This window comes from Barbus barbus (assembly GCF_936440315.1).
Source record: "Barbus barbus genome assembly, chromosome: 2".
NCBI classification, from domain to species: domain Eukaryota; kingdom Metazoa; phylum Chordata; class Actinopteri; order Cypriniformes; family Cyprinidae; genus Barbus; species Barbus barbus.
In genome coordinates, this window is record NC_136730.1 from 37,792,770 (window position 1) to 37,813,292 (window position 20,523).

A 20,523-nucleotide genomic window follows, 5' to 3' on the forward strand; every position below is an offset into this window, starting at 1 on the left:
GTTAAAAAGGCTTTTGTCACAGTGAAAATGCAGCTAAGTTTTGCAGACAACAGCAGCATCATTCCAGCATTTTAAATTAGTAATGGCATATAGATTTTACTCAGCTGTAATGTTACTGGTGTGGGTCACAGTTAATAAGTGCCCTTTGATCTCTGACCTTTGGGCGAGTGACACCACCTGTGCTCTGGCTGACCCCATCAGTATTGTGTGTGACCTACATGGCACAGAGGGCAAACAGGCGTATATACAGCCCCCTAAACCTTTTACTATATATCTTACTACAGTAATAAAACAGACTCTAGTGAACAAGAACAATCCAGTCATGCCTTTCTCTCACTTTTCTTTCTTTCTTTCTTTCTTTCTTTCTTTCTTTCTTTCTTTCTTTCTTTCTTTCTTTCTTTCTTTCTTTCTTTCTTTGGGCAGGGTCAGGTTTATTGGCCCTACTTGTGCTGCTCTGCTGTTGACTGCTGCAGGTTACTGCATTCTCACTGCAGTTTTAATTGCAGTTGTCTTTCAAGGTCGTGACAGATGGAGAGCTCTTAACAATAACGGCATTTAACGGCCTTTCCCGCTCCTGGCCTTGCATAACTACAGAAGTGTGCATATGTCTGTGTGCACGTGTGGATGTAGGTGACAGTAGACAATGCACTGTCCAAATGCACTTACCAGCCTTCCGCCAGATCTCCTCGGGTAGGTAGCCTGATGGGGGTCGGTGCAGGAAGTCTCTGTGGATTTCTGTAAAAGAACATAAAGCGACTTGAGTTCACCTGGATGAGAGAAAAGCTTTATACTCCCTCAGACGTGGAAAAAACAAAACAATATAGTGCAACTTTGAAATCATGACATTGGAACATCTTTACCAGATGTGACGCAAAAAATGGTTTAGTCCTAATTACCGCAATCATAAATATCGACAGTTTACTTGGCTGCTTGTTTTATTTTTCTGTTTCATCACACTGGGTAGCCCCTCCCACAGTGAAATTTAATTGGTACAAAATCCCTCTTAGCTGTACAATAAACATTGAATATGCTGTGTCTGGCAGTGTCATGCATTACTTTGGGCTTTCCTATAGCTCAAATGGTAGAGCATGGCGCTAGCAATGCCAAGATCATGGGTTTGATTCCCAGGGAAAGCAAGAGCTCATAAAATGTAAAACTGTAACTTGAATGCAGTGTAAGTTGCTTTGAATAAAAGCGTCTGCTAAATGCATAAATGTAAATGTATTTTTGCTTTCAATGACAACAAAAATTACTTGTTGTGCTTGGTTAGGACAGTGTTTCCCAACACTATTCCCAGGAACCTATAGTGCTGCACATTTTAGATGTCTGCCTTACATGACACCTAATTCAAATCATAGATCACTGTACTAATGACTTGTTGAATGGAATCAGATGTGCTAGCTTACAGAGACACCCAAATACAGTACTAGGAACAGGGTGGGTTAGGACATGGTGTGACAGACAAGAATTAGCTGCCCCATGCCTTGGCAGTGGCTATAGACTAGAAATGGTAGGGCAAAGATAAACTGTAAGGTAAAGTAAGTGGGCTAAATGTGGGATCACATGGTAACTATACATTGTCCATCATAACTGACCAGTGGAGTACATTTACTTTTGAGTATTGTATTTAAGTACACTTTTTGAGTATCTTTATTTTACTTGTTTTTTTTCTGGAAACTTGTGACTTTAACTTCACTACATTTGAAAGACAAATATTGTACTTTTCACTCCACTACATTTCTATCAATGTCCTCGAAGTAGAAAGTTGTTATGCAGCAGCTTTGAAAGTCAGTGAGTGATTTTTTTTTTCTTTTCGAAAATGTGATTTTTTGACAGCATATCAGTAATCACTCTTGTCGGGTTACGTAAAGTGATTTTCCCAGCATTTTTTTTAACATTGACCAGTTGCAAATGTGATATGATTTTGCAACAATTCAATATTAAGAACTTTATATTGTGGTATGTATTAGACAAAATATTGTCTGATTTTGCAAGATTGTGTAAACAAAAATATTACGTATAAAGGCAAAGAACAACTGTTGTGCATCTCCTAACAAAACACAATAGGTGTTTGACTTGAAGAAGCACTGCACAGATGTTCTATGTTCAAATAAATCTTGCTGTTTCGCTTTTTTGTTAAAAAATAAAACAGTGCATTGACATAAAAAAAGAAATTTACTTTTGGTACTTGAGTACTTTTAAATGCAAGTACTTATGTACTTTTACTTAAGTAAAAATCTGTCTTTACAACTTTCACTTGTAATGGAGTAATATTTGACCAGCAGTATCTGTACTTTCACTCAAGTAATGGAGTTGTGTACTTTGTCCACCTCTGTAACTGACATATTTATACATAGAATCGAAATTTGTACATTTGTAAGCTGCACACTTGTAACATCGTGACATTCATTTGAACAATTACCTTTTTTTCCTACACTTCTACGTCTGTATATAGTGCATTATTTAATTTTCTGTTTTTCTTATGTTAGTGTTACATTCCATTTCTACTGTGTTGTTCCTATGTATGTCTGCACTATCATGTATGTAGCACTATGTCTGTACTTTCTTCTGCACTGGAAGCTCCTGTCGTCAAGTTAAATTCCTTGTGTGTGTAAACATACTTGGCAATAAAGCTCTTTCTGACTTCTGACTGTCACCTAAAAAAAAATTGGTCGTATTTTTGTTAAATTTGGTTTTAAATCACATTCATCTGAATGGTGTGTTGGCTGATGGAAACCACTTAGACGAGGGTGGTGTCTGCAGTCACTAAGAATGTGTAAGACATGCTTTGTGCCGAGCATCTGCGCCTGCATCTGCAGCCGTGCATGTACCTAGCGGTTGTGTGTCGCTGCTGTTTGGAGTGTTGGAGGAGGAAGAGTTGTGGTGGGGAGGAAGAGGAGGAGGCCGCTGGGCGGAGCTCCCACCTTTTTTCATATCCTCCACGTCGCTATAGCGACGGATCCAGTGGTTCATCTCCTCACGGTCCGCTTCCTGGCAGCGTCGCAGCACGGTGAGGGAGCGCCGCGTCTTCTCCACCATATCCATGATACAGTTCAGCAACTATAGAGAAATAGAAAGGAATGGGACAAAGTAGAAGATGTTATGAACCAACATTAGACCAGTTATGTCCTAAAGTCCACAATAACACTTCCACATTGCACCTTCTTTGGCCATTACTAATAAAAAAAAGATACTATATTTTATTCGAAGGGCTGATGCATTAGTGAGCAGCACAAGCATGAGATATTTCGAACGCTTTTTGTGAGTGTGTGTGTGTGTGTGTGTGTGTGTGTGTGTGTGTGTAATACAGTGGTGCAGTGAGCGGTTGAGTGGTTAAGCAACAATAGCCCTGCAACAGCTGTGCTGCCAGTGGGAGAAGCCAAAACAATTCATTCTTCCCCCATGCTTCTACAGCCTTCTCTCACTCTCGTCCTCTTTCCTCCCATCTTCCCCAACCACCCACCCACCCCCCCTCAATAAGATCTCCCCTCATCCATGTGATGCCATTCTTCACTCTCTGAGTATGTTGTTGGCTGTATTTATTTCAGATTTGGATACAGTCCAGAATAAGCCTGATTTCACAGACTGCAAGCCTTGTCTCAGCTGCTCTCTCCAGTGGGAACGTCCTCCACTGGGTTCCTCACTCCATCTGTGGCCTTTTTATTCAATATGTGTTTGAGTGTAAGTCTGTATAGAGGCAATGGTGAGGTGAGCAAAAAGCATAACAAAGGCCTTGCTGTCATCCAGAAAAGGTCTGAACTAAGTCATCAACTATCAGGTGTCCATCGAATATTTGGCACAGCTTATGTCTGTCAACATCCACTCCACTATGGTGCTCTTCTGTCTTCCCTCCTGCACCACTTTCCTATGTCCATTAGTTGACCTTGTTTTTGACTTGGTCCACCATCTTGGTCAAGTTGGTTATGGTTGTTAGATCACCTTGGACCAGCAACCAAAACTCACTCTAACCACATTAATCTGATATAACTTGTTTTTCCCACATCAGAGTTAGCAACTATTATGCTCTCTGCTTTATGTATGAAAGATAATTAAAAAAAACAAAGCATCTGGTCACACATACGTTATCGAGGTGCTTCCATTCCTCAGCCCACTCGCGGTCTGTCAGCCGATGATCAATCACTTCCTCTTGACGTGTTCCATGCACGGCTGTAGCACAAGCACAGCACCACATTAGCATACGCACTATCACAATAGAGAAACCATGTCTATGTATGTGCAATTCTACAATGCTTTGCACTCCTGCCATTACTTCTGCAGTAGGAAATATTACTCAGATTCAAAAGTCTAAACCATAAACTCTGTTAGGATTAGCCATATTTGTTGTAAAACAGCATGTATATATGTACACCTGTGACTGTGTATAATTTGAATTCTTGTTTAAAGCAACACCACTTAACTTTGGTAAAGTCACTGTAAACATGGCCCCAAGGAGCTTTTTGGTTTGTTTTACTATAGACTACACCACTCTGACCTGTCTGCCGGTGACGATCCCGGATGTCCCTGTGCTCTGCATGTCTGTAAGCATCTCTGTAGTGGTGGGCGAGTGCCATGTCTTCCAAACGGTAGTGCTGTGGGGCAGGAGGGTTAGGATGTGGAAGGCCATTGGGTGGATGCGTCGGTAGGCCGTTGGGGGGAGGGTGAGCAGGTAAACCACTGCTTGGGCTGAAGCGCTGACTGGGGCTCACGGTGCATGGACGTTTGGCCAGGTGCTCTGGGTGCAAGCCGTCTCGATCCCCTGCAGTCTCTTTGGTCCTGTTATAAAGATTGTAGAAATGCTGTAGAAAGGACATTTTCAAGAGGAAAAAGGGCTACTGATAGTTTTGCATTCTTGCAGTCTAACCCATCCCAACTCCCTCTTTCTCTCTGCCCCTCCACTCGTGTCCAAATGTTGAGGCCAGCTGTGAGCCATATGTGGACTCTAGCCTTCATATACCAAGAAACGGAGTTAAATCCCAACCCCTTAATCTTTCCCGTTCTCACCCGTTTCTCTCTCTCTCCTGAGCTGCTGTACTGTGAGAGCTGCTCCCTTTGGCAGATGTTCAGTGACACTGGCGTTTTGGAGCCATCTGGCTGGCCTGTGCTGCAGTGTTGATAATAATCTGTTTAGCTGAGTGCAGCAGCCAGGCATTCAGGGCTAAAGCTCCTCTCCCTTCTGTGAGCATGAAATACATGTGTGTGCAAGGACTGTGCAAGCTTGTTTTCTTGCACTTGAGAGTAGAGTGCAGTTGGCTTGGACATCTGAATCTGGCTGCATGTACGACACCCCATCATGCCCGCCTCCACAACCAACCCAAAAACTTCCAGCCTTTTGCAGCATTTCTGCAGTTGTGGCCAGATATCCCACAAATCAAAGCAACACCCGGGGCTCCTGCCGTGATATGGTAAGCCTAGGCTTCAGAGATGGAGGTGTATGGATTACAGTAGGGGATTGCCCATTCCTCTACCCCCATCCCTCTCTTTTTCTCTGTCTCTCTCTCTCTCTATTCATCCCTCCCCCCGGATCAGTTCAAGCTGAGGTTCAGCAAGATCACCATCTGGACACATCTCTGACATATGGACAGCTACTGGGGAACTAACAGGAGACAGTGCGGATGAGAGAGTAGAAGAAAAACAAAAGGAGGAGACAAACAGAAATATTGGTGCTTTAAGTCCCAAAGTTAATTTTTGGATTGTCAAGAGTTCTAAATATCTTGCCAATGTATGGAGTCTGTTGGTATGCATATGCTTTTGTGTGATGTTAGAGCATCTCAGTCTGTTTCTGCTCCACAGGCAACTGGCAGCACCTGGCAGACACGCCACACACGCTTCTAGCTTCTCTTTCCCCTCCTCATAGTCTCCTTCTGTGTGGCCTAACCTTCCCACACCCTCCACTCATTACATTGAGTGTGTGTGCATTTCGAAGCTAGACAGGAAGAAGTATGCCCAGGGCAAGGTTGTGTTGACATTTACCGTAGCTGTCTACATTTTTTCCTTTTGCTTGACTTTGCAGATATTTATGACTTAAGGTATTTGTTATGAAAATGGTACACAGAAAGACAAGTTTGTGTGTGTGTTGAAGTGTGTATACCTGTCCGGGGTACGTCTCTTGCCATGCTCGTTGAGTTCCAGCATGATCTCGGAGGAGTCCAGGGGAGAGCTGGCATTGGCATCCAGCAGCAGCTGTTCGTGCTGGGCCAGATACTGGGCTGGGGTCTGCTTAGCCATCCGAGCACAGTGAAGCAGCTCCCTCTGCAGGAGGGGCAAGTTAGCCTATTGGACAGAAAGAGAAATAAAATGTGGGTGAAAAAGGAAAGCCTTTCTTTTCTTAAAGACAAACTCAAATCTCCAGGATCGGTAGTGCTGGTTTGGTGCCACTGAACCCAGGCCAGGTTCTTGAGCAATAGCCAATCACAGACATAACTGTTGATTCCTTGTACTCAACGGTCAATCAAAGGCATTTAAGAATCCACTCACCGCTCAAATCGCCAGAGTTTTTGCAAGTGTTGTGATCAGCACAAATCATCTAATTATAACAAAGTGTGGTAGGTGCAATGCAAATAATAGATTCATTGTGCAGCGTAGTGAACTCATTTATTATAATGTAACTGTGTGAGATTGCGATGAACTAAGATGAGTGACAGCTTTTTAGTGATAAACGGAGCACTCTTTGCGCAATAGCAATGGACGGCACTAAAACCTTAATATAGCCTATATATTAAAGCACCCTCAGCAATTTGATTCTGCAGCCGGACCTGACTGGAACAATACCAAAATCTGGTTAGTAAAGCTGGTTGACCAGTTCTTTCTGATCAAGTCTAGTTAAGCTAGTTAACAAGTCTTTTGGTGATACAGGCTGGGTTATGCTGTTTAGTCCTTGTTTGGTATTAGTCTAGCATATGGTTTGTGATTGACATTATTGATGAATGCTGACCAGAATGGCTTTCTGCATAAAGTTAATAAAGTTAAATAAACTTTCTGTTAATAAAGTAAGTCTTGATGGTTATGCAAGTTAATATTCCTAGTGGGGGCAATCATTGGATTATGCTAGTCAGTGCTGGCTAATTTAGCTGGTTAACCAAAGAAGTCTTTTCGTTTAGGTTAGTTAGTCTAGCCTAAGTTAGTACATCAGCATCCCAAGTTGGAGACTAGTATTTCAAACACAGCATATTATGATGGCCAGTTATGTTGGTCTTTTAACAGGGTTTGTGTTCAGAGAGAGAGAAAGAAAGAGTATGAGATAAAACAGACACTTGCTCTGGCCCACCATGTGCTTGTATCTTGCTGAGGTCTGTAGGGGAACTGTGCTGCCTCTCTCTCTCTCTCTCTCTCACCCTTGCTTTCTTGTTGTCTTTTTCTCTCTGGCTGTCAGTATAACACTACACAGCTGGCTGATGATACAGATGTGTAACATCAACACTCTGCAGGCCTTTGACAGCAGCCTGTGAGCAATGTGCTGGGTGCCATGTACCACAGTGCTCTGCTTTGAATAAAACACTCACACTAGGAGATATGACTTGTGTAGTCTATATCTCACTAACATGCGCACACGCATAGTGGAAGATAGGGGGTGGGGGGCCTCTAAGGCAACTTTCCACACCAAACATTTTCTTGTTCCGTTCTGTGGTCAATTGATACATTCTCTCTCTACAACCAGTTATGAGTGATATCTATATGTTGAAATTTGAATTTTACATTTGTGAATGTGTTTTTGAACTGTTGTCTCTAAGTGTCCCTATATTTTATGCTGGTCAGGAGGAGTGTGGTATCTGACTTGAGGCCCCTTCAGTACTAGAACAGTCTTTCAGCACCCAACTTGGGACTGACAGTTTAAATCTGTGTTATCACTATATGCATTGCAGTAGTAAATCATGTGAATGGGTCGTATGTTTAACAGACACAGAGATGACATGTATGTCTGTGTATTCACATGTGTGTTTGGTGAGGGGTGATTCGGGGAGTCATGATGCATCATATTTTTTGTCACTAAATCTTTTGCAATCAAGTATGCAATCAACAGTCATTTCCATGTGTTCTAATTTCACATTCTTAGTATGTATTTGTGTGCATCAATGCAGAATCATTTGAGAAAGAATTGCAATGCATTAGAGAATCTGTGTATGTGTCTGAGCCCTGGATCTATGTAATGTCTGAGGACAGAAAGGGATCAGCATAAAGACAACAGCGGCAGAGCAACGGAAAGCTGTGCTGCTTACAGCACCCACTGCAACATCTGCCAGGAAATCGTCTTTGGCCCACACCACTCCTCTCCACTCTGGGTAAACTCAAGTGTGCCAATTTTAATGAATCACAAATGATGGCCATATGGAGCACTAGATCAGCACAGTCCAGCCACAGCAGAGCAGGGGGGTTGGAAGAGGCTGAGGATGCTTTATCAAATGGACTTCACTCATCTACACATGTATCCGGGGTCAGGGAAATACAGAGTGAGTTTGTTCATGTGTGTGGCGATTTTGGCCACCGTCCATCTACCTTCTTTTTGTTTGTCACTTTGCCTGTCTGTCTCAAAGTCCCACTACCCTCCTCCTCCACCCCTTCCCATATGCACCATAAGGAAGAGCTCATCATACAGATAGAGAAAGACTTTTCAGAACTCTGGTGGAGTAGTCTCCACATCAGACATCACATCCGCAGACCATTCACCCATCGTCTGATGCATATTACATAAAAATGCCAAGAACTTTTTCGAAATACAAATTGATTGGCTGGTTTTACAAGGCAGGGTGCATGCGTATTTATCAGTCTGTAGAGAAACAAAATTCCCCGGCTCTTAGAATGAGCGTTTACAAAAACGAACTCCGGGTCACTGGACAAACTTTGCACGGTTCATGCTATCAAATTTTTGATTATATGCAAGAATTTTGTTTGTTATTAGAAAGTAAACAATATAACATTGAGCACACCTGTATATTCCACTTTGCTCTCAGAGCTGTACGCAATTTGCCTATACTAAAGTTAGGTTGGTCACTTTATAGTTAACCGGACAAACCCTTCCTTACTAAGTGAACAATTCTTGGCCAGAACACAATGCAATGCAAAGTCCGGCTATACATGATTACTGGCAGAAAAACTATGTCCGTATGAGATTATTGTTTTTATGGCTGTTCTTACCTTGAGAAATGGAATGACAAAGGGACGCAAGGGAAAGTTTGTGGCTTCCTGAAGTTTGGAGTGGAACTCTTCAATGGTTAGAGTTGAGTTCTGATAAGACCGAAAAAGAAATCCACTTAACTCCCAGTGAAGAAAAGAATTGTAGACAGCACGCACAACGATAAAGAGAGCCATTAGACACTCACCACTAGCCCCAGCACCAGACTGCGTACACGTTCTCCAATCTCTGGTGAGATGTCGTTGCCAAACTGCTGCAGTGTGGTGAGGAAACGCTTAAGCTTACAGAGTTGTCGGGCTCCGCAGGCAGGGGGAAGCTGCTGGGTGGGCAGAGAAGCGGTAGAGGAGGTGGCCGGTCCATTGCTGAAGCCGTTGGGGGTTGAGGGAGCTCCATTTAGTGCCGTGGGGGAGTGACTGCTCCCATTCAGCACTGAGGAAAGAGAGCCACTGTTTGTATTAGTATCATTTAAGTCACGCCAGACTCTTTTGCTTTCCTTTTTCTCCATCTCAGTCCTGGGAAGCGCCCTCCAGGAAGCTTCAAAGTAGCACGAAGAGGGCACATGCATTCCGAGAACGGTCAAAAAACAAACTGAAATTACAGATACACTATGACAGTAACGCAGCACGTTCCTCTGTACTCTTCACTTCATTCTCTACTTTGAACAAACACACCGCAAATGGAATCAGCAGCAACCTCTCACTATCTCTCTCCATGACATACACACATGCCACCCACCCGGTCTATTGCGCCCCACTGCTCACCCACTCACTCACTAAGACACAACTATAAGAGGAACGTGTTAAAGAGGTTCCAAAAATAGCCCCCTGGACTGGGTTACTTTTATTCCAACAGCAGGTGTGCATCTAAATCAGGCTGTGCACATGTCCACCAGCTGAGAGCAGATTTGTAGCTTTCCGAGTCCAGGCCGCCCCATCAACACTTCCACTCCATCCCCATTTTCTGCATCTCATCCCTGCACTCTTTCCACTTCCTTCTGATGGTTTAGTGCCTTCTACTTAAGAGTAGGCCTTATTTATTATGTTACCTGCACCTGAAGCCATGACCACAGATAAACAAACAATACGCTAGCAGTGGACACAGCATGAGGGCTTAGAGTTACAGACCATAATCCTCTGAGACATTGGGAAGCATATGATTGTACAAACACACCTCGGAAGCTAGCTTTGCTCCAGGTTTGGTGACATGTTCACACTGCTGGGTGAGAGTGTGCATGGCTTCATGTTGCAGAACACAGGGTCTTTCATTTCGCTTGTGCCCCGTTTTATCTTGCCATTCCAGGCTGGACACATGTGGGTTTACCATGTGACCCCCACACTTGTGTTCTGCTTTTAGAGTGGCAAGCAGGCTACGCTACGACCCATGGAACAGGTGAAACAACAAGGCCCGTCATTGCTATATAGGGTAGCGAGAACTGCCAAGCCCTATCGAGCCTGATGCTGCCTGTGAATCCCTCCGTATGCAGTAAACAAATCTCTTGCTGTGTATCCTAAGCACTCACACACCCAGTCAATGGCTCAACCTATCATACACAAACACTCTCAAACACTCTTGGTCATGTTACAAGGGCATTCTGTGCTATATGAATACTCTGAATGTGACAATAACTCTTGTTGTCTCATTTAAATTATTCTATGTTTTGACATTGTTTTAATAACATGTTTATGGACATGTTTATTAAGTGCACTGTCCCATTGTACATTTTTAAAGCGATAGTTCACCCAAAAATGAAAATTCTGTCATTAATTGCTTACTTAAGACCTTCATTCATCTCCGGAACACAAATTAAGATATTTTTGATGAAATCCGAGAGCTCTTTGATCCTCCACAGACAGCAAGGGTACTACCATGATCAAGTTCATGTGACTTCAGCGGTTCAACTGTAATTTTACAAAGCTACGAGGATAATTTTTGTCCACAAAGAAAACAAAATAACAACTTTATTCAACAATTCTTCTCCTCTGCATCACACCTAGCGCCATTTTGGAAAGTATCACTGCGCATGCTTTGATCTGCACGTATACAACGTATGCGTGTGGTGCTGCTGACCTAGAACATGCATGTACTGCACCGTGTTTACGTTCAGTGGAAAGCAAATGGCAAAATGGCGCTAGGGTGACGCGGAGAAGAATTGTTGACTAAAGTCAAGTTTTCTTCGCACACATAGTATAAACTATTTTCTCGATGTTCTTGATATCTATCTGGACCTTGAATGTGGTAGTACCCTTTCTGTCTATGAAGTGTCAGAAAGCTCTCGGATTTCATAAAAAATATCTTAATTTGTGTTCTGAAGATGAACAAAGGTCTTTCCGGTTTGATGGTGAGTAATTAATGACGGATTTTTTTTTTTTGGGTGAACTATCCCTTTAATGTGCATTCTTGCGTTACTGTGGTGGTAATAAACTGCAGTATTCAGGACGATGATAGACTTACCTCCAGTGTGCTATTATTAAGTTAGCTACCTATAAAATGTCTTCAATCACACATACACTCGGCACATCACAATACATTGTCGGTCGGTCAATTTAGTGAATTCAGCTAGTTCCAAAAACAAATGTAAGCATGTTTGTACTAAGACAACTTACTTGTTGTGGGTGTGAATGATGCGTTGCGATTGGCTGCCTGGCTGACAGCAGGGGGTGGAGGTGGCATTGTGGGCGGAGTTGACCTGGGCTGGGTTTTGACATCAGCAGGTGAATCTGGCATCGTTCCAGCCTTCTGTCCTGTGCTACCTATGGATGACAACAAAAGTAGCAAGATGATGAGAACAACAACATGTACATTAATGTGCCTGAAGTCTCCTAACTGCCAGGCCACAGCTCATATGTACTCCTACTCTGCTACATGGCACTTGTTCAAACTGTATCATGTTTGACACATATGCTTTGTCTTGTTCACGGTGCTAGATCATGCGTTTGGCATTCTTTTTTCAGCAGTACCCTTCTAGTGAGTCGTTCAGACAGACTTATAATATTTCATAGCAGTAAATCAGTGCAGTCTCCGCTGATAGAGATAAAGTGTGGCTTTGGGAGACTGTGGCAGAGGGTAAATGTCACTGCTGTTGGAAACATCCAGTCACACCTGTTCTCCTGCTCAGCTGCTGCTGACGGGACCCCTCTGCCCATCAAGCAACCCCCCCCCCCCCACCCCCCATTACCCTGACATCCACATCAATGTCCTACACCCCCCACCCACTCCCCTGCCTGTTGTCCGCTCTTGTACGCCGGATGGACAGGCTCTTGACAGCCAGTGACAAGTGCAGCTGGATCTGCTGCTGTCCATCACGGTGCTGAACACTTCAACGAGGCTGCGTTCACACTGGCCCTCATCTCTGCTTCGCTGAGGGACCAAACATGGCAAGTCTTCCTCACTCTTGTCCGCCTGGCCTGCATTGGTCATGTGACAATCCCTTTGTCTACCCAGCTCCCTAACAATAGTGTCACATGCTGATCTCCCAATTCTATATTCTCATGTATAGCGCACTCATCGCTGTCAGTTATGGGATGGAAATGTAGTTCATCAGGGTTCATGCCTTCACTCAAAACTGTCAAAGCATAACTGCCCCAACAAACACCAGCGAACACCAACAGTTGTAGGGTTTTGTTAGATCAGTGTTAAGATAAGATGTAATGTGTGTGTGTGTGTGGTCCAGGTATTCCCTACGTTGTGTCCTACCAAATGTCCCCACATGGATAATAAAACTGAAATTTCTGCTGTTATAGGAACAATTTTTTGATCCCCATGAGGAAAACCGTTTATAAAAATCCTACTAAATGACAAAATGCTATTATTTACTGTTTGTTTGTAATGTAATGTAAAAATCGAATGTTTCTGTAAGGGATAAGTTTAGAGGTTTGGGGTTAGATCATTAGTGTTTCAAAGCACAGATATTCCAAAAGATGTACCATCAGATGCTACTGAGATTAGCACACAACATCATTGGTGACAGCTCACATTTGCTACTCCTTAACATCGTCTGTCGCTAAGAAGGATGCTTCAGATGCCACAAACACTGAGGAAAAAACTTCAATGCTCATTTATTCTACAGTCCATAAGATTGTTTAAAGATCTCTTAAATTAAACTTGTATTTGGTATTTTTTTATTTTCTCATAAATTATAATTGCCAAATTAATATATTATGGTATTTAGTATATTATGGTACTTAAAAAAAAAAAAACAGTTGAAATTGTATTTCCAAGAAACACAGTATTAGAATTATGCATATCCCCCCAAAAAAACAATATTATGCCATGACAATTTTTTGCTAGTTTCCAAGAAACACAGTATTAGAATTATGCATATCCCCAAAAAAAAACAGTATTATGCCATAACAATTTTTTGCTAGTATACGTTAACCAAATGCACAAAAGTTAAGATTAAATGTGCACGTTTCACCTATATGTTTCGATGTGTGTGTGAGCCTGTACGGCAGCATGTGTTGAGCAGCAGGCTCTCTGACAGGCACCTCTTGTCTCAGTGCTGTCACTCACTGTGGATCAGTTGCCCTTACTTCTCTCCACTGTCACCTTCAGTCAGATAGACCTCCCGAAAAACAGCACAACACCCTGACCGTATGCTGAGGCAACCAGCCCAGGCCATGTTCGGAGAAAGCCCCTACTGCCTGGCCGAGATGTCATGTGCAAAAATAACTAAACATACAGGGTCACAGCCAAACTACTAACAGCCAGATAATTGGTGCTTGACCTTAGAGGGATGACAGCTGCAGGAGGGTGACAGGGTATGAGGCTGGTCTGTGGGTTAGGGGCCACCTCGGCTCAGGGGACATGCTGAGGGTCCTGAGGAGCTCAACATTTTGCTCATTTTGTGTTTTCTTGATCCTCAATCATATAGTGTGTTCTAAACAGGCATCATGCTACAGTTTTCCACCACCAGGTAACAGTCTGTCCTCACTAATAACAAAAATGCAATGCAAAGTAATTATAACATATTTGATGCTTACACTGCCTTCAAGTAAACACATCATACATCATTCAGAAATTGAATTTTGAGGACTTGAAAGCTGCATTAATATATCTAATACCTGTACAGAATGGCACTTTAGTCTATTGACATTTCATGATGGGCAGAGCTACTTAGTGCATTGTGACAGAAATGGAAATCGAGCCAACAAAATTTTGATTATTGCAGTTACAGCTGGTAAGGACAACAAATTTAATATAAAATGCACAGGATTTATCGTTCATTGTTTTACTCAGAAAACTTGCAATCTGTTTAGTGGTTTGAGAGCTCTGGTTTGGGGTTCTTTCTATCACCAACATTTGAGACACTAATAAAGAACGATACATGTAGAATATTACATTAACACTAATATAACAATAAAATAGCAATAACAATAAAATGTGCAAAGAGGGTATGTGAAAAGAGAAATTAGCTCTTAATTCTCATTTAAAGATTGACTGGTGCCCCAGAGCAATAAACATAACAAGGTATTAGGACTAATGCCATGCTGACTAAAATAGGCACAAGCTGGCCTGCCGTGCGGGGCTAACGGTGCACTGCTCTGTGCATCACTGTCCCTGTCATTGCCAAATGTAGACAGGTAGAGAGAGATCTTGCTAAGGCCACAAGCCCTGCCTGTCCATCTGTCACTCAGTCCAGCAGCTTGCAGCCTCAGAAGGGCCATTAAACAAAGAACAGGCCAGCAAGCATTCACACAGACACACATCAGTCACACATGACCTGAGGTAACGTTAATGTTAGCATTCAATAGGAGTCGATGTCAATATCTAGAGAGCAGTGTGGCCAATGACTGATACAATATATATTCTGAGAGGTTATAAGTAGGAAGTCATTTCTGTGTTTTGACATTATTTAAGCTTAAAGAGATGAATAAACTCCCTTCCCTCTCAGGGCTGCTGGTTTAAAACTTCCTGACAGAAAAACAGGCCATAATCACTCCTTTTAATTTGCTCTTAAGGGAGCAGCACATGGTAATTCTTGCATGCATTCTCGGGAGATTGTGGAAGTTGCCATGGCCTGGCTGCAGTGGCATGAACTCCCATAAGAGGACTGAGAAAGAGGGGCTGTCAAATATAAGTGAACACAAGGGGAGAGAGGCAAGTCTGCCCTGCTCTGCCTGTATCCACTGTGGGATTACAGATATCTGATTAATCTGACCAGCTAAAGGACACCGTAGGACACACACACACACACACACACACCGGGCACTGGATTTCACTTTTAATACATTAGAAAGTCCATGTATGAGCCCCTTCTGTGACCATCTGTGCTTCCATAATGCCCAAACAAAGGAATACTTTGATAAGATACAAAAAGAGACAATGCTAACTGAGAAGAAAATTCAAACTCATGACAGCTTCATCATCTGTAAAAGCACCACACTGAATTGCTTACAAATATGTATCCACCTATAACAAAGAAAAATCACTTTTTGTTATCTCAATTGTTTCTCCAAAACCATCTTGAGTCTTGGTGATAGTATGAGAGAAGAAGAGTGATTTCAGACAAATTTTATTAAGAGTTATTTAATGGCAAATTTCTTTTTACTTTGATATATATATATATATATATATATATATATATATGTATATATATATATATACTTCTCATTTTTCCATTAAATGCCTACTTAGCAATATTTTTTGGCATAAGGCACACTCTTTATTTCAATTTTAGAAATGTTTTTTTTTAGACATTGCAGACTTTCTTTTACAAGAAACACCTGAGATAAATTTATATTTAAATGAAACAACTGAGAACTCCATTAAGACCAATAAAGAGAACTTCTGAGGGGAAAAAATCTTGTCTTAAAAATAAAGCATACACACTCAGTCACTCACATATCTGTATGAGTAGGAAGAGCCATACTGAGAGATCAATAAGCCAAATAGATCTAGCTCACAGTGCAATACGCTTTTAATAGACCTCCTACAGATGTGTGATTTGTTCCTCAATGCTTTGATTCTGTAATGATGTTAAAGCAGTCTCTTTGGGCTGTTGCCTTTGCCATATGCTTGATGTCTGAAGGAAAACGCACACTTATAGGACAGCTAAAACTAACCTTGTCCATCTGCTTTTGTGTGCTATAATCAGATTGAAAAAGTGCACCACAAAAGTGCTCCAGTTTGTAATTCTGAAGCTTTTTTGGAGTCTTTTGAGATCAGCGGACATTTGCTTTCAGTAAAAGATCCAAACACACAAGAATCCATCATATAATGACAAGCCCCGAATTCCGGTTTCTGTGATTTGCTCTCTTTAGAGTTTGTGAGATGTGTGTATGTGGTGGGTTTTACTTAGCTATACTTAGCTAGAAGTTAGCTAAATCTGACAAAACTTCTCTTTGGGGACATCTAGGAAAGTCCTCAAATATAAAATAATTAATAAATAATGAAAGTAATGTTTTGTGTTTGCTTATAAGAGAAAGAGGCAAATGTATAAGTCTATAAGGCACAAAGATCTCTTTTAGGGACAGGATTACAGGCTATGTTCGTCTGTTGACATTATAGTCAGATTTATATAAAAATAACAGAAGTCTATCTTATGACTGCATTTAGATATCTAGGCACATGTGAGTGTGATGTGGTACTTTGCTCACACTGGCACTTGTTCGGACCATCAGTCCATACTAAGCTACCTTTCACTCAAACACAATGAAAAGCCCCTTGAGGTAACCCTCTCTCTCTTCACATGGCTTCTTTTCTCTGTCCCTGTATCTAACCCCCTCCACTCCACCCCTCTGTAATTCCCCCAGTCTCTAGGAATGCTCTTGTTTTTAATTTCTCCCAGCTGCTCTGGCTCTGTGCCCGACCGCCTGCCTTCCCACATCTGCTCCCCATCAGGCCGCTGCAGAGTCCACACAAACAGAGGCCTCTCATCAAAACAGCAGGATTACAGCCCTCGACCTCTGGCCAGCACTTCAAGACCTGTCCATCCGCTATCCCTCTCCCCAGCCATCCCACCATCTCTCCTCATCATCACCCAAAGCTCCTCAGTAGACCCCTGGACTGGAGCCCACGTTCTAAAATCTTTATGGTAAAGAAACAGACATTGCCACAAGGTTTGGATCTGACTGGACAATATCCCAAGACAGACGTGAGGCTGTCCCCTAAAGAGGCCTTTGTCGGAGACCGTGTGAAAGAGTATGGGGACTAGTATGGGAGGTGAGTAGCTAGCTCTACTGAGCTGACTACCTAGACCGCATCATACATTATGTGCACTTTAACGGCGAAGGCTATTTCAAAAGGTATACTGTATTCTATATCTTATTTTAGCCAAAAATCTAAAGTAGGCTTGCATGTGTCCTATGCAGCAATCTCAGAAAGTAATGTGATGAATGAAAAAGCTGTCAAATTTCATTCATTGCTGAAAAGAAATATCGCTAATCTAATCAAGAATGGATTCTTGCTAACATCAACCTCCACTAGAATCAACTGTCGAGTTGGAATCAGAGTTGGGTGGCATATGGAACCTTTCAAATCAGTCACTTATGGGGTTCCTAACTCAATTAGGATGCCCCTTTAGAATGTAGTTTTATGTAAATTTATTGTAGGTAGTAGACAGTAAGTCAGCTCATTAGGTTTTGAAACAGAGTTAGAAAGTCAGTTTGTCTACAGTATATCTGATTGGCCAGCATCATGTGGTCTCCACACTGTACAAGAGAGCTTATCTTTTACTTATTTACAACTCATCCACTCATAGTACAATAAAAACAGGGTGAGAGAGCACGGACACACAAACACACACTCTCTGTGAGCCTAAGCAGGCGTCTTCAGCTGAGCAAATATGTTTTGAGAAAACAAACATTCAGATGGCAATAAATGCGTATTTAGTCACAAGCTGAATAGACCCCTGGGCCCTGAGACTCTGTATATGCATGTGTGTGAGAGATGTCCAGCATGTACGTGTGTGTGTGGGAAAGAATGCTGGGGTCACCAAAAATGGTGCATGTATAACCGCAGTACGGTTGTGTTAAAGAGTGTAGAGACACATTCTCTTGTCGCAGTTCCAAAAAAGATCCGCATATCCTTCTGTTATGAGGAAGCAGACATTCACTAAACGCTGTTCTCTTGGGTTTCACCTCATCCAGAAAGTGGTAAGACGGGAATATTTCAACTCAGCTCGACTATAACACTTCATGAACATAATGAAAGGAAACCTGATATTGACAGATCATTTTCCACTCAAACACACTTTCAAGGGGGTTTATCCTGATTTAGCCAAGAAGGATGCATTCCTGGATCAACATCCTTGCAACATTACTGGGAGAAAGACATAGTCCTAACCCTAGCCTTAACTACAAACATTTTCCTGTTTCCTATCTTTTCCTCTCCCTGAAATTAAAGCAATAGCAATACCTGGAGAAACCTATCCATAACCATTCCCAGTGGCAGAATGGTTCATAATGGGCTAATTGATAAATCTGACCTGCCAAACCTCGAACCCACTGGCCAACAAGGATGTTGATTCAGGAACCTACTTGGCAAAGTCAGGTTCTACTTCAAAAGGTACTTTCCTCTTACCCTGTTGGTTCAGGCTGGTGTGGTGTGTGTACAATAGAGCTGATGGACCAGAATAACCATCTTGAATATTGCTGGTAAAACTCTACCAGCATTGTCTTTTTGGCAAGCTGATTTATTAATGAAGTCTTGCTGGTCAGGCAAACTATGAAACCTGGGATGCATGCATCCAAAACACAAGATAGGATGCTCGCTTGAATATTATTGTGAATATTGATAAAATTGTACTGAAGTCTCTGTGCCATCTGTTCTCCACAGGGAGGGCTTCATCAGTGGCCAGGGTTCTGGAAAGCACAGCACTACCCCAAAAGGCAAGAGAGAAAAAACTTCCTTTTCAGATTTCTCCCAATGGCTGCTAATAAAATCCAGATGTTGCTGAGCTGCTCTCTACCCTACTCCCTCCTATCCTCTCCTCTCCTCAGCCGCCCGGTCTTAGCCATTCCTAAATAAAGGAAAGTATTTGTGACATTCAGCCGAGCCGGGACGTGCCAAGAACAACTCCCCAGCTCGGCCCATCTGGAGTGTGTTAGGACAGCGCTGGGCACCAGTCGAGATGCAGAGATGAGTGTATGGCCACTTCATTAGGAATATTGAACATGCATGCACAAAAAGAGGTGCTTGTTGTTTAGGTACATCTAAGTCGTATGAGTTTTAGTGGGTGTTTTAAAGTGGAGAAATCTGTCTGTTTTCAAGGTCCAAGACAACATTCTAACTCTCGTGTCCCTCCACCCATCTGTGGACTTGTTGCGTTTGTAGTTGTTTCCTGTGCTGCCTGAAGTAACCATTGTGCTTGAGGTGGAGGCAATGTGTTCACAGTGTGTCGCTGTTCTGAGCTCACACACCTGAACATCACTAACTGTCACACACTCTCACAAGCACACACATAAGAGCGTCCTCAGCTCAGGCACCTGGGGACCAAGAGCACTGCAGGCATACAGCCATCGCCAACACATCTGTTAACTGATATTCAAAGAGAGAAAGTTCTTTAGCAAGAGGGGAAAGCTAAGACACCCAATAAAAAGGAAATGTGTAAAAGAAGTAGAAGAAAGTGAAAGACAATAGATGTGACATACAGCAACTTTTGACCGCCAAGTCATTTCTGTCTTCACTGACAGTAACAAAATCGCAGCCAATCAAACCATGTTTGACATTTAAGTGTAACAGAATATTGAGCCAGTAAGATTTTACTATGGGCAAATTGTTTTGTTGCACATTGCTTGTCGCAGTGGTTAAACAACATTCACTTTGACACCAGTTGACAGAAGGGACCACAACCAGCAATGAGGTCTGTGGACCAACAGTAGAATCTAACTGGCTTAAAATCCCTCTCTTCATAACCGTACACTAAACATCGAATATCTTCTGACTGTCTATTATTGTGCCAAATCGTGCAGCAGTTTTGTCGACGAACGGCTTGATATCGGAATCTAAGTTAGGAAACTACCTAAAGCTATACACAATATAATGAAACAATTTTGTTCTTCTAGGAGAGTCATAATTCTAATAACTGTTTTATTGGTGCTTGGACAAATAATAAGACATGCTTGTCTTTCAGCCCTACAAGAACAATCATTACAGAAAATTTTTAATTTTCCAATCAACGCTGATAAATAGTTATAATAGCTACACTTTCCCTAAACTCATGTATTACTTTAATAGTGGGGGGAAAAGAGACAAAATGATCTATGATAGGAATCTGTTTGCTCTCCGCACTTCCACAAACAAGCTCCCCAATCAAAACACCTGCAGCTTCACCCAACACCAATTAGCTCATCAAGCTTTTAATTACTCTGTTAATTGCATACAGGCAGCGTGAGGGGCGGCTGGGGAATTAGACACAGAAGCCCTCCAGAGGACCCGCCTTGACAATCCTAACAAAC

General features: G+C 42.2%; 1 protein-coding gene across 8 annotated transcripts in view; it reads right to left on the minus strand.

Annotated features, from left to right (window-relative positions):
* cbfa2t3 (CBFA2/RUNX1 partner transcriptional co-repressor 3) overlaps positions 1-20,523 on the minus strand; it is a 47,464-nt gene that overhangs the window by 5,401 nt on the left and 21,540 nt on the right. For 6 of the 8 annotated variants that reach the window (XM_079374949.1, XM_079374955.1, XM_079374954.1 and 3 more), the window contains 8 exons: positions 11,731-11,877; positions 9,315-9,556; positions 9,130-9,219; positions 6,089-6,270; positions 4,493-4,773; positions 4,082-4,167; positions 2,832-3,060; positions 667-735 (listed from right to left, as the gene is read on the minus strand). In XM_079374949.1, coding sequence (XP_079231075.1) covers positions 667-735; positions 2,832-3,060; positions 4,082-4,167; positions 4,493-4,773; positions 6,089-6,270; positions 9,130-9,219; positions 9,315-9,556; positions 11,731-11,877 — 1,326 coding nt within the window. The remainder of the gene's footprint in view (positions 1-666; positions 736-2,831; positions 3,061-4,081; positions 4,168-4,492; positions 4,774-6,088; positions 6,271-9,129; positions 9,220-9,314; positions 9,557-11,730; positions 11,878-20,523) is intronic. The other 2 variants (XM_079374951.1, XM_079374950.1) reach the window with 1 other exon arrangement.